At 29.8% G+C, this 15,224-nt stretch overlaps 2 protein-coding genes across 2 annotated transcripts; both read left to right on the top strand.

Moving 5' to 3' along the window:
• The first annotated feature begins 970 nt into the window (after nt 1–970).
• LOC118064584 (uncharacterized) lies at nt 971–1,777 on the top strand. The gene is made up of 2 exons (XM_035079270.1): nt 971–1,068; nt 1,154–1,777. Exons 1-2 carry the CDS (start codon nt 992–994, stop codon nt 1,494–1,496), a joined length of 420 nt encoding a protein of 139 aa, XP_034935161.1. The 5' UTR covers nt 971–991; the 3' UTR covers nt 1,497–1,777.
• Nucleotides 1,778–8,162: 6,385 nt separating this feature from the next.
• On the top strand, nt 8,163–10,224 carry LOC118064562 (kinase D-interacting substrate of 220 kDa-like). Its single transcript, XM_035079245.1, has 6 exons — nt 8,163–8,326; nt 8,402–8,567; nt 8,647–9,119; nt 9,183–9,413; nt 9,493–9,617; nt 9,963–10,224. The coding sequence occupies exons 1-6, from the start codon at nt 8,170–8,172 to the stop codon at nt 9,975–9,977; spliced, it is 1,167 nt and encodes a 388-aa protein (XP_034935136.1). The 5' UTR covers nt 8,163–8,169; the 3' UTR covers nt 9,978–10,224.
• The last annotated feature ends 5,000 nt before the right edge of the window (nt 10,225–15,224 follow it).

The following is a 15,224-nucleotide window of genomic DNA, read 5'->3' as shown; positions in this document are numbered from 1 at the left end:
TATTTTCTATTACCAAAAACAGAATTAAAATAAATTTTTATAGTTTTTGTCAGTACACAATGACTATAAATACATGAATTATTCTTATGTAATATCACATACACTCGAAATTAATTTAAATAATAATATATTATAAAAATATAATTAAAATTAACAAATAATTTCAATTATGTTTATAACTTACCGCTTATTTTAACAACTTTTATATCTTCGCCGTGCACGCTGCAAACTGAATTTTCATGACGGAATTTCTTCGGAACAAATAATAAGGGGAAAATTAAAAAACTGTTAGTTTTATACCACCAAATTTGAGCGAATTTTCTTATATCTTCCACCATATTTGTAGTAATAAAAATAAAAATTAACTCTCACTGAACTTCTACAAATGACGTTTGATTTAATCACGAAGGCGCACAAACGAAACACGTTTAAGTTAGGTTAGTCAAGTTAGGTTGGGTGCGTCACTATGCTGCAGTGTCACCACCAGCTATAGATTTCCGATGCGTGAATCACGTTAACCGGCAAATGTGAGGATGATAGCGCTAAGCAAAGATGCCGAACTATAACTGACTGCATTACGCTAAGGGGAAATTTTAAATTTATGGTGAAATATGGCTGCAATGCGCCAAACTTGGCTTTAAATGATGCTAGTTCATTCAGAGCAGTTATTAGGTACTTCTTGTTAAAAATTATTAACTGCACGGTTTACTTTTTATTTGAAAAAAATATCGTGAGAAATTTTCATCTCCAGTTTTTAAAAATGTCCCGCAAGCCATTAGAAGATCTTGGAAAAAAACAATATCGAGCTCGGTTGACTCCTCTTATTAACAGATTGAATGATATTCAAAACAAAAACTCAGACTCTTTAAGGTTAGTACAATGTATTCTTTTATTCTTTACATTATGGCGTAAGAACCACAAAAAATTTAAATTAAATATGGCAATATATTTTAGCAATCAAGATGAAATAGAACGTTCGGGGAAAGCTAACATGGATTATACTGGGGACATTAATGATGTTTACAACATGCTCACAGGAAATACAGGAAATGAGCACGAAAATCATGTGTAAGGCTACAGTTTTTATACCAAAATTAGTAACTAAATAACAGTTGTATAAACTTTTTTAGTCAATAAATGATAACTTATTTAGATTGGTTGGTGAAATATTGGAGTACGAAGAAATTGATGATCCACTACTCATGTACCACAACTACGATCAAAGAAATGGAGAAAATGATGAATTTGAGTTGGATTTTGGTGCAGAAGATCAGCCGAATATTACTACAGATCATGACGAAGATATCGATGATATCAGTGATTTGGCTGATGATCCACTTTATGATAGAGCAGAAATCACTTTACGTGAAAGTATGCTAGCCATTTTAAGTATGGCTTTAAAATATAATTTACCGAAAACATGTGTTGAAGGAATGATCGAATTTGGACAACTACATCGTTCATCAAGTGAACGGCGGAAGGTTAAAAATGGGTGAAAAATCTTCAGTCCAAATATTCCCGTATACTGAAACAATAGAATTAAGAACTTCAAATCAATGTATTCAATATGCTGCCGACGCAACAGATGATGATCCAAATCATGGTGTCAAAAGACATGCGGCTTTTTCTAAGTTGATGCCTAATTTTGTGAGAGGAATGGCCATCGACAGAATGCATGCTGTAGATGGCGGAGTAATGAAAAAATGGTTGACTCTGTGGTGTGATTCGTCATATAAAGATAAGCCCTTCTCATTACATAATAAACTTGATGAAATTAATAAGCGTTTAAACATAATAAAACCTCTCAAATTTATTCACCGTATGCTGAGAGGAGTGAATGAGTTAACGCACTGGAAAACCTCTGAATTCAAAAATTTCATGTTTTATTATTCATTGGCAGTATTTGAAACTATAATGAGTCCTCAATATTTCAATCATTACTGATTGCTACTAATGGGAATTTATTTACTAAGTAAAGACGAAATTCACGAAAATACAATAGATATTGCTGATGATTTTTTGAATCGTTTTGTAAGAGAATTTGATACACTGTACAATAAACGATTTTCCTCGATCAATATTCATACACTATTACATCTAGCCAATAGTGCAAAAAAATTAGGACCTCTATGGGCTCATACATGTTATGAGTATGAAAACATAAATGGAGAATTATTGAATTTTATTCATGGTACAAAATGTATTGATTCACAAGTAGCGAATGGACATAACTACTTAATTAAAATAAGTAGTATGATAGATAGTATACAAAATTATAAGGTCTTACAATTCTGCACTAATAAAAGAAATCAATCTCAAATAAATACAGAAATAGATAATAATACATATTCAGTGGGAATATATAAACATTTAGAAACAATACCTGAAAATATTTGAAATGCTTTTCGAAACATTGGAAAAACAATCAATAATATTACTATGTGGGAGTTTCATAGATTACTCAAAATGAATAAATTTTATATAGCAAAAAAATACCAACGTCGTATGCAGACTGACACTTCTGCAGTTCATTATTATGATGGTAAAAATAGAAAAATTGGTATTATCGATTGTTTCGTTAAAGTTTTACAATGTCTGTGTATGCGAGACGATTGTTACTGCAAGTTCGAATATTTTGCTGTCATCCAACTAGTCAGTAATGTTAATGTTTATACAGCTGATGATGACAAATATCGATACGATAGTTCAGGTTATTATAATCAATGTGACCCAACGGAAAATATCATTGTAGTTGAAATTAAAAATCTTATTACACCATGTGTATTTATAAGTATTGATGAACATCATCAATATTGCATTAGTCCAATAAATTGTAAAGAAATAGAATAAATCATATGTAACTTCAAATATTTGTAATTGCAATTGATTTCTTATTACCCTTACCCTAGTTCTTTTATTGAAATACCATACATTTACATTAAAAACGTTGTTACTGCAGTAACAGCGTTCCAAATTAACATGTTAATTTGCAATTGTTTCTGTTCTTTAAAATCGTAAAAAATGTAACCAATGTCAATTTAAGATTCGTCAATCGAATTTTATAAATCATATGGTTACATTGGAAACATTGCCACGTTCTTTTTCAACATTGCTTATATTGCTGGGAACAATCTGCAATGCAGCTAATGTGAATTAACGATTTGTCTTCAAATCTTTAGGAAATCCTGTACATACATTGCTAACATTGCTTTATATTTTTTTAATATTGGTTATATTGCCACAGATCATTAGCAATGTAACCAATACAAACTCAAGATTCACATTTGAAATTTTTATTAATCTTACTTTTACATTGGTAATATTGCCATATATTTTTTTGATATTAGTTACATTGCTGCAGATGATAAGCAATGTAACCAATATAAACTCAAGACTATAAATGAATTTTTTAATAACCTTATTTTTACATTGATAGTATTGCTATATATTAATTTGACATTGCATATATTATTTTCAATGTAACTATAAGCTTACCAATGTAAAATAAAATTTTTCAGCAATGTATCTGTTCTGACTTCGAGTCGGCTGGACGAGCAAACTGAAAACTAGTGGACTGTAAGATTTAAGAGCAGAATAAGAACAAAAGGTTGGATGCTAGAAGGTTCCAAGAAATAGTTTATTAACACCGAACTGCTTGGGTTTTATAGATTTTATTCAACAATAACACTTAACATAATCAATAGAACTTAATAACCACTACATATAATTGAGTTGACTGTACAGTAATTGTTCATACACTTCTGAATTGTCTGATGGTTATTTTTTCACCAAAAAAATAGTCTCAAAACAACAGTGAATAGCAACATTCACAGTATACACCAGAGTTGTTCGAGGGTGCGATGTATATGTGAATGTCCGTGAGGCACTATGGCGTCGACGCCAGTTCAGCTTCGCGCCCAAAGACACTACAACTGAATATACTGGACCACTGGCACTGATGAGAGTAATTTGATGATTCACGTATGTTCGTGAGAGTTGTCTGAGTCTATTTGACCGTACTTTTTTGTACAAAGAGTGAGCTGACTGCAAAAATCTGCGATTTGACTGCGAACGATTGTTCAGAGATGACCGCGTGATTTGCCTGGAGCTAACTGACGCCACAAGTGCTCGACCGCGTGCTTGTTGGCGTCACTAGGGCCGTAGAGTTGCCTTCTGGGCCATGAGGGAATTACTTCCCGATGATTGGTCCATTGAGTTGACTGACGCGCCGGTGGACAAGTCCGGCATTAACCATTTTCAAATATTCTGAGACTTGCTGACTTGGGGCCCTCCAAGTCAGAACAGTATCCAATATAAAATAAATATTATAGCAATGTAACCGATGTTAAAATCAAAAAAATTTTTCGACTCGGGTACTTCAAAAGTCTTTCCGAGCTCGGAATGTATTAGCGCAAGAATTCTTCTAAGTTTTACGCGCTTTAAATGTTAGGAAATTTTTCTAAATTTTAGGCCCAATAATCATATATATAGATCGAACATTACACGTTTGTAATGTCAAGAATATGAATGCACATTTTCCGATTTATTAAGGTAATTATGTGGGAGATAAAAATTTTCTTTCTCCCAAATAATTAATTTTTCTCCCATTCTTTTGAATTTATATCTCCCACATAATTACTTTAATCGATCTAAAAATGTGCATGCATGTTTTTGATATATTCGAGAACATGTATGCCGATTGTCGCACGTTCCTAATGAGCGGAAGTCATTTATAAATATTTAAAATAAAAGAATGGGAGAAAAATTGATAAAGAAAAAAAAAATTTCTCTAAAAATGTAATTTAATATCTTACTTTTTGAAATAAATCGCCAAAAAGTAATATTTCTAACATTAAGTATTTTATTAATTTTCTTAGACGCGACTGAAGCTTTTGTCAATAGTGAAGCTTCAGTCGCAAATAACTTTTTATCTATCATAGATATGAAAAAAAGTGTTCAGTACTTTTTTTATTAAAATTACATTCTGAACAAGTTTTATTTAAAACATTTCTTCATATCTATCATAAAAATCGAGAAATTCGCGATGGGGGGTGGTTTTTCGCAATTTACTCCCCCCCCCTCCCTATGCGTGCCAAACAATTTTAACCTACACCATTGTGTTTTTCGCAAAATGTCCGATTCAGTTATCTATAAATCATCAATTTGGCCGCAGCAAACCAAAATTATCCTATTTCCCTCATTTGACTGGACTAAAAATCTCAAGCTGCGAAACAAAATGTAAGAGTTATTTTATTGCAATAACAATGAAGTAAAGTACAACCAAATGAACATTGTCATTTTATAGTTCAATGTCTTGTTCCAGATATTACACATCAAAAAGAAAAAAAGAAGAAGAAGAGGAGTTGGAAAAGAAAAGAAAAAGGTTCGACAAATTATTAAAAATATTAGGAGGAAATTAAATAGATTTAAAATCATGTTTTCATGTTTTTTTGAATTTTTCATAATTTTGAGGTACAGATAATTCAAAATATATACTTTTTTAGTAAATGAATAAAAAAATATAAAAAAAAATAATCAATGGATATTCTACTAATCATAATGAATATACTTTATATCTAATAAATACATGTACTAGAGGATGATTGAATAAATAAACACAATAAACGGTTAAAACTGTTCCTACTCTACGAACATTGTAAATTTATTGCTAGCACATTTCGAAAGGGACACAAATGTTATATGACCAAAATGTTCAGGACAGTATAGTTCTGGTATAAATGTCGCTCCAGTACAATAGTATAAGGCATTAAAGACGCAACAGTTAAAATTATGTTAAAATTATTAATAATTTTGTTCAAAATTACTTTTTATTTGAATTGAGTTTTTGGGAAAATTCTCAATATAGATTTACAGAAGAATTTAAATAGTTATTTTGTTGACTTTTGATTCACTTTCATGTGAATGCAGCATGAATCTTCTGTCTACTTACGACTTCATTCTGAACGGTCAATTTCCCCCTAAAGAAAACCAAAGTGTACAAAGTCTAGAGATTGTTATTTATTTTATAATGTTTAACGAAAAATTAAGTGACTCATGAATGATAAGTAAGGTAGCTTATCTATTTTTTACATTTAATCACATTAATTAAAAATTGAACATAATAAGTATTCCTTTTCTTTTATTTGTAGGAAATTCTCATGAAAAAAGTTGATGGTGGAAATGCAATAGAAGAGAAATTGTATCCTACTAAATTGAAGGAAAAGAGAGGAGGAAAAATTTAAAGAATAGAACTAAAATTTATGTGTTCATATGAATTATTGCACTAATTATTTTACTTACATCTCCTCACTTATTACTTTTTAGATTTTATAAGTTAAAATCAGAAAAGGCGCAAAAATCTAACATGCCGGAAAATTTAAGGTGCGGCTTCTAATTCTGAACCTGCGTGGATGTTATGCGCGACGATCGATCATACATTCCACGCTGTCATTATGCCGTGTCGGTATTATGCCGACCGAGTTTTTCGGTATCGAAAACGACAAATATTTATGTACATTTTAAGTTGATAGGTAATACATAGAATGTATTACCGATGGTTTTACGTTTTTTGAAAACTAATTCATGTCCTTCAATCAATAATTTTGTTTATATCTCAAGATCGGTAAGAGATATCAATTTTTAACTTCCCAGTGGGAAGTTATAGTAATGGGTCCGATTTTGCGAATCGCTAATTTTGACATATCTCCACGTTTTAAGGTCCCCAGAGTTGAATACGATAGTTTTTACGTGGACGTCTGTGTGTGTCTATGTACGTATGTGCGTATGTTCGTATGTGCGTATGTTCGTATGTGCGTATGTTCGTATGTGCGTATGTTCGTATGTTCGTACGTGCGTTCGGAATTATTTTTCGCCTTGATTATCTCGAGAACAAAAAATAATATCGATGTGGGACCAATTGCATTCGACGCGTAATTACGTAACTTAGAACTGAAAAAGTTTTAAGGAAAATCGGTAGAGCCATTTTTTATGCAGAATCAAAAAACTGAAAAAATAGTGAACTACCTAAATTCTGCAATTTATAAATTATACCATTTTTTAGACGGAATTTCGAGATCTTTTGAAAAATATGAATATTAAATGATTGAAATAATTGTACAGAAATATGATGACAGTATTTCATAAAAAAAAAATTTTTAAAAAACGAAATCAGCAATAAAGAAATTTTGAACTTGTGTTGGGATGGAAAAAAAAACGTTGAGGATAATAAAATAGTCAATGATTATTGTTAATAATAAGAAATTGTGTTCATAACGATTGAACATTGTTAATAACAAATGATTATCGATCATAATAATATTTGAATAAAAATTTTTTAATTGTTATAAACAATAAAAATAGAGATCTATGCAATATATTTGAATTCTTTTAACGCGTAATTTTTTCTTTCGCTAAAAAAAAGTTACCAACCGTACGACATGAATGGAAACTTATTTTTTTTGTTTATAACAATTAAATCTGTTATAAACAATGAAAATATAGATCCATGCAATATATTTGGATTCTTCTAACGCGTAATTTTTTTTTTATTTTTTTCACTGGGAAGTTGGTCGTGTGGACCTTTCGGGTCGCACCCAGACCACTGCAGAGCACTGATATTTGTTTTATTGAGTTGATAATTAAATACTACCAGACTAAAGACTATTATACAGTACCGGACATGAATGCTGTAAGATTTTGGGTCGGCGAATGTTTGCCGAAAATCAGTCGTACCAATTTTTGACTGTGTAGTTGGCAGCCTGCGGGCATTAATTAAAAAAAAGCGAAAGGCAACTCAGTGTGATAAAATGACGGAGGGCGCTGCAATCGTTTATTATTGAGTTATGATAATGTAGAAAACATAATTATTTGGAAAATAATATTTTCTTAACTGTAAGATGGCGCCTCAGGATAAAAATTTTAATAGTACAGAAATTGTCAAAAGTCTCTTTAAAAACAAACATTTGACAGATTATAATGTTAAAAGAAGAAATTCTTGAAGATCACTTACATGGTCACTGGAAAAGAATGCAAACCCATTTATATACATATTCAGAGTTAGCATAGATTGGTGTACCAGCAATGAATATTGGAAACGAAGCTCATATTCTTACGTGGAGTGTCAAGCAAATGCAATAGACAAATTAATTAGTCAGGTGAGGTAGCCGAAAGATGCGATTGAATAAATCTATTGCCAGCAGCATTGGTAGTAATTTAAATCGCTTTGGAGGTGCTCAAGATTTAAATAAAATGCTACTGACTGATGATTATTTCAGTGATGTTAATCCACGCAGTATGCGACGTTTAATGAATGTTTTTTATGTTATGGGTAATTTTTGTTTCACATTTATTTTTCATATTTTAAAATAATTGAAATATATTGTGATAAATTTTTTATTTGCAGGAAGACTATTAAAAGCATTCCAGATTGACTTTAATTGGTATCATTTAGCTAGTTGGATCAATATTACTGTGCAGTGGCCTTTTAAACCTTCTTGGATGATTCTTCACTATGAAATGTATGAAGACACTTTTGAAGATTCAATGTCTTTGAAGACATTGTATGATAAGTAAGTATTGATTCAATTGTCTGAAGACAAATGTTTAGAACAAACAAATTGAATTTGAACTTTTTTTTTGTTATTTTAGAATTCGTTCACAAATTCCAGTACTTAAAAACGTTCAACTTCTCTTAGAAATGGATAGAGATGAGCGTAAACTCGATGTTTTTCTAATATTTCATCGCTCCAGTCTTCTAATTAGTGATATGAGAATATTCTTGCCATTTACTATTAATCTTGATCTTTATATAAAAAATAAAATAAAAGAAGAGCAACAAAGTATTGAAGAAGATGTTCATTTAGGAATATATAAAAATCAATGGCAAAAGACAAATGAGTCATGGATTCCAAATAGAACTAATTTGACAAATCGTCATGCTAAATTAGTTAAAACTCCAAGTTTATCGGGACCACCATTCCCACCATTAGGACCTTGGGCTATTCCTCCAGTCTATGATTGGCATCATCCTTGGGTCCAAATACCACCAACTGAACCTCCAGTTAAGCCTCTTCCAGTGACTACTACTTTACCATCGGAAATTCTTGAAATAAAATTATCAAGTTTATCTGTCAATAATATTTGTAATCTTCTATCAAAAATTGATGAATTAAACCCTAATAAAGTAAAGAGTTATAAGAGTATCGTTAGAGAAAATAATATTACTAGAAAAGTCTTGTTCCACTGTGATTTATCAGAATTAAAACAAGTACTTAATATAAGTTTTGGTGACTGGGAGATTTTCCGAATAGTTATTGTATCACTTCGAGAACAGGAACGATCAGTATTTTCAGTTTGTAAAGAAGGTTCACGTAGTGTACGATTTACTGTACGACCTGAACCAAATGACCGCAAAGGTATTACAATTTTAAATTAATATTTAATTCAGTATTCAAGCAATACTTTTTTTCATACATTTGCAATTTTTTTTTGTAGAAACAAGAGAGTCTCAAAGTAGTTTTCAAATATATTCCACTCATGGAGATAAAGAAAAGCCCACAAGTCGAACAGATGGATCATCAAGACGTGATCCAACAAAATATTCAATAATGGAAAAGCAGGTAAGAATGTATAAAAACAAAATACTTTAAAATAATATCAAATGATCAGATACTTAGTTATTTACTTTTATCATGTACACAAAATTTCATGACGTACGGAATTAGTTCTAAGTAAGAAACACAATCATTTTAGTGTTTGCAAAAGTCACGATTAAATCAGCTTGTAATATTTTTTATATTTGATTATTATTTAAATTGTTTTGATAGACACTACAATCTGATTTTTTAAATGACTCTTTTGTTAGTAATAATCATTGAACAATAAAAATTTTATTATGTTTGTGTGAAATTTTATTTCAAGTTATTTATAATAAGATAATAATCATAAAACGTATGTTAAATAAGTGTTTCAGGTATTAGGTGACTCTAGAAGAACAGATGATCTGTGGAGCTCTTCAAACATCGAACGAAGAAGCATGTGAAGATGTTTTAGATGTACCCTCACCTACTGTAGTACCTCCAGACTCACTTCCAGATGAGTCTTCCTCCCTACCGCTTACACTGCCTGTGGTTATTGTTGAAAAACCACCAAAGTCTGATGACCAAAGCCCTGACAACAACGAATATGGCACTCATTTCTAGTCTGATTAATATCAAAATGATACATTTGTGAAGATATTAGATTAGTTTGTTTTTACTTTGAACAGTTTTATTTTCCATTTATTGCTGACTATTTAATATCAAATAAAAAAACTAACTGTGTAAACAAAACATTAATTAATCCAGTTATCTAAATTATTTTTAATATTTCATCAAAGTTACCAGCGAAATGAGTAATAATTTGCCTGTAAATTCCATAAGTGAAAGGAGAGATTACAACAGTCATAAGTTTCCTAAAGATTTAATGAAGTCTGTATGTTTTCCATTATTTAATAAGTTAAAAATTTATTATTAGTTGAGTACAAATGAAATGATTGTAATAAAAAAGATTAAAAATGATAAAAGTTTAAAGACATTTTATAAAATACGATCTATTGATGTGTAATTATGAACTTTTCATTGAAATTATTTTTAGAGTAATGTAAAGTTTTGTGTGCTTAATTAGCAATCACGTCGATAAAATCGTATTGAACATTTATTTGTCCATTACGCATGTGGAATTGAGAGATCAATTTAACAAAAATAATAGCTTGATGTGAAACTGTCATAAGATGTACAGCTATTGTTGTTAATATTATTTTTTAAAGATCTCCGTTTATTTAGAATAACTCATTTAAATAATTCATAATTAAAACCAACATTATTGGATATCGTTAAACCTTAATAATGGCAATAAACAGTTACATTTAAAAAATAATTGTTGTACGATTTTATTTGTTTACAAAAAAGTCTGTAGCAAACTAAAATTTCATGCATGTGTGTATATTTCTAGATGTCAGGCCAGGTCGTTAAATGAATTTCATTATCTTAAAGTACCTAAATCTTTTAGTAATTAGTCTTAAATTAAAGAATGTTGAATAATAAAACAATTATGTTCTAAATGGTCGAGCATGATCTGTCAGCATTACAACTGCTCCAGACACTGACTACGTATTGCTTCAACTATCACCTATTTATCATTGGGTACCAGTTCATGATGATCCTGAAAGTCCTAATGATAGTGATGGTAGATACTGAAATAAATAATAACTGTCAATATTTTTATTATAATTATACTTTATTTATAAAATTATACTGATAACAAAGTTGATATATCTCCGTACTTATTCATAAGTCGGAACTGTTATGTCATTTTCATTCAATATAATTAATATTTGATGGTTATTTTTTTGCAAATATCGTCTTCGTATAAATTTAAATAACTCCAATATTTCATCTCTCGTACTATCTTTTCGTATGTATATATTCAGTGGCGGTGATGTACTTAGTTTCTCTTCTTCATCTATTTCAATAAATTCAGTGGGTATATTGTCTAGCTGATTAGATACTATATTATTTTCTTTTTCTATTAGTTTTTGAATTGCTTTCAAGTTATTTATGTGATGAAGGCTATTCTGGTTCTCCGGTTCTATTTTATTTTCTATTGAACTTTTGTAGATATCGGAAAATTCTGCCAATTCTTGGTCTGTTTCACTTGTTACTGTCTTCTGTTCTCTCGGACAAAAAGTTTTTCTTTCTAATTGATTCCACGTTGTTCGTCCATCAATTTGTTTGTATTTGATAACGACTAAAATTAACCCAATTAATATTACAAGTTACATAAATAAAATGAGAAAGAGCAGTATACATGTCAACTTACATAAAAAAAAATTTGGATGAGGATTTTTTGGTAATAAATTATTCAACCCTCTATGGTATGATTCGATACAATTATTTGTTCTATCGTAATGATTGCCGTATACAGAAAAGCCAGATGGGGTAATTCTTTTTATCCAATAATTTTCGTAATATTGTAAAAACCTGTCAAAATATGTACCAAATTCTTCTGTGCATTTTGACTTAATGGTGCAGAATGTTGCTGCAATTTGTTTCAATGGTATTAATGCTAGGGCTATTAATTCTTTAATAATAATGTAAATGTCAGGGTCTGTTGCTGGATAGATATTTTTACCAATGACATGGAGCGATTTCGCCTTTTTGATTAAAGCCTACAAAAAATTGTTCTTTATTTTGTGTCAAGTATTAAAAAATAAAAACACAGATTTTAATAATTTTATAGTATTTCGTACTCACTTGAGAATAATGATAATAGCAATGTCTGCCGACAATGTTTGGGTACACCTGTTTTATTGAGTTATGAATGGCTGATTCAAAATCTGAAATGTACACTTCTGGATGTATCATTGGAAATTTCGTCCTCATGAATTGGAATATGTTAACATAACATTTTTCGGCTTTCCGGGTCATCATTATCCACATAAATGGAATAGCCTGAAATGAATTAAAAAATAGTATTACCTCACAAGAATAATATAACTATTATAGTAAGTCAATATTTATTCTACAGACAGATTTCCTTCAATGTAACAAAAATTTTTCAAGAACTTCAGAGACAACTATTAAGTATTATGATAGATCACTTACTGCTCCTTTTCTATCCGCTTCATTACCAACTCTTGTCATAATTGTCAGCAACTGCATATTTTTCTGTTGTAATTTAGGTACGCATCGATAAGTGGCATCAATCATAATCGTCTTGATTTTCGAGCTCATATTTGTAATGAATTGTTCATCAAAAAAAAGTATGTTTATTGCAGGAATGTTGATTTTTTCTATTATAACTGTGAATTTCTGAATTTTAATTTTTAATTGGTACTCTTTTCCCAGTCCATATTGTAGTTGATTATAATTTTCTGGTAACTGTAAACATTGGATAAAGCTATCTAAACTGTCGTTCAAATGTTTTAAACTGATCCTTTCTGGTTGCAATTGCTGACAATAATTCTGAATTGATCGACGAACTATAGATAAAGGTTTCTCAGCGGCTGCTTCAGGAAAACTAAAAAATTTTCATACATACATTTTTGTCATAAAATAAATAAAATATTTTTATGTGCAACAAGTAATAACTTACTGCATTTGTACAGTTGCGTATATCTGACGAGGAGTAGTAAAACATACGCAACTGCATTGTTTCAAACTGCTTTGAAATTCTTGTTTTTCTGTTAGCAGCGGGTCGTGTAAATGATTATGATCATGGTTTTCTTGAAAATTATTGTTGTGTATGAGGCCTCGTCCGTTACAATTTTTTTTTATGCATTTTAAATATCTTGACATGATACAAAACGAAAAAAAAAGTTAAGAAAATAGTGACAACATACTCTTAACGGTTAAATAGTTTCAAGGCTTTTAACAATTATTATTTTTTAAATTATTTTCAATAACAATTCTACATAACATTCATTTACTTACGTTGTCATAATACCTTTTTTGTTTACGTGTTTTTTGTCTATATGATATGAATATCCATTTATTATCCATTCACCACTATGTGGTTTTCCTTTTGATTGAATTTTTGGATTTATTTTCATTTTTTATTTTTCCACAAATATTACAGAACGTTTCATTAAATTACTAAACTAATTTTCAATGCAATACAACATTTTTCGTTACGTGTTTTTCAGTATTTTACAGCAATTTTATTTCGCATTCGTTTTTGTCCGGAAACACCGCAAAGTGCCGATGGCGCTTAGTTCTAATTTTAAAAAATTGTATGAGTGACTTAATATGCGTCGTATAGAATAAAGTAAAAGAATCATTAAAAAAACAAAGAACAGGATTCTGTCGCAGCAAAGCGTGGTTAATTGTACGATTAAACCCGTCTAATAAAAAGGAAAATCTAAATATGGATACAAACGGTGCTGAAGTATTCTGTAAGTAAATAAATTCTTTCCAAATGAGTATTAAATATTAAAAATATGATAGATTGAAACTGCTGAAATCATTAGATGATGTCGTTCGCAAACAAAGAGTTGCATTTGTAAGAGATATTTCTTGCAATCTTTGTACAATTATTAGCATATTCATGCATGTTAAGTATATAAATTAATTACATATATTCATTTTTCCTCGCGAACATTATTGTAATAGTTACAATTCTTTTTAGGGGGTCAACACAATGACATTATTTTAGCTATTATGAGAACTAATGATTTTCATAAAGAATTCAATACACGCAACTGGAATGACGTCTTCAACTTGGTGGATGAAAATTATTGGAAGTAAGTATGAAAAACTTTTTACAGTATTGAGACGATGATAAAGTTTGTATCGCTATAAAATTTAATGCAATAACATGATTTCTTTCAGCGAAATGACAAGAGATAGCAGGTTGACCAGACAATTCACAGCTGAACAATGCTATCAACGCTTTGTTCGGATGGTTGAAAGATATAACGTAAATATCAGAATTATAATTTTATAGATAAAGTACAATAATAATAAAAATATTGATACTGATTATTCATTCCAGTATCTACGATCACTACCAAGGGATGAAAGGAGAAATAATTATTATCATGTGTATAAGTACATCCATTGGTATTATAAGTATGTTCAACGGAAATATAATGAAGATAATATCCGCGATAACTTATAAGGACCTGTCTTAATTAAATCTACTAGTGAACATAAAAAAATTATGTAACTAAGAGTTCTTTTGTAGCCTTTAAATGAAACACTATGTAAAAAAACAATAAATAATAAATATGAAAAAAAGAAAAAAAAAAATTTGACCAATTGAAATCCATGTGCTTTTATCCTTGCAATTATCAAGGTCTTAAAAAAAAATAGAACCTCATTATCTTATCTAAAAAAATTTCGGAATATATTTCGTAATAACTTATCAAGGTGAAGTAAAAAACATAAAATAGTACATCTATTTACACTATTTACAATCATTTCATTTGTACTCAACTAATAATAAATTTTTAACTTATTAAATAATGGAAAACATACAGACTTCATTAAATCTTTAGGAAACTTATGACTGTTGTAATCTCTCCTTTCACTTATGGAATTTACAGGCAAATTATTACTCATTTCGCTGGTAACTTTGATGAAATATTAAAAATAATTTAGATAACTGGATTAATTAATGTTTTGTTTACACAGTTAGTTTTTTTATTTGATATTAAATAGTCAGCAATAAATGGAAAATAAAACTGT

The sequence above is a fragment of the Chelonus insularis genome, unplaced genomic scaffold, assembly GCF_013357705.1.
Source record: "Chelonus insularis isolate UGA/USDA-ARS -01 unplaced genomic scaffold, ASM1335770v1 contig_23_pilon, whole genome shotgun sequence".
Taxonomy (NCBI): Eukaryota; Metazoa; Arthropoda; class Insecta; order Hymenoptera; family Braconidae; genus Chelonus; species Chelonus insularis.
Note: the sequence above shows the minus strand (reverse complement) of the source record. Positions and strands in the feature narration are given on the sequence as shown.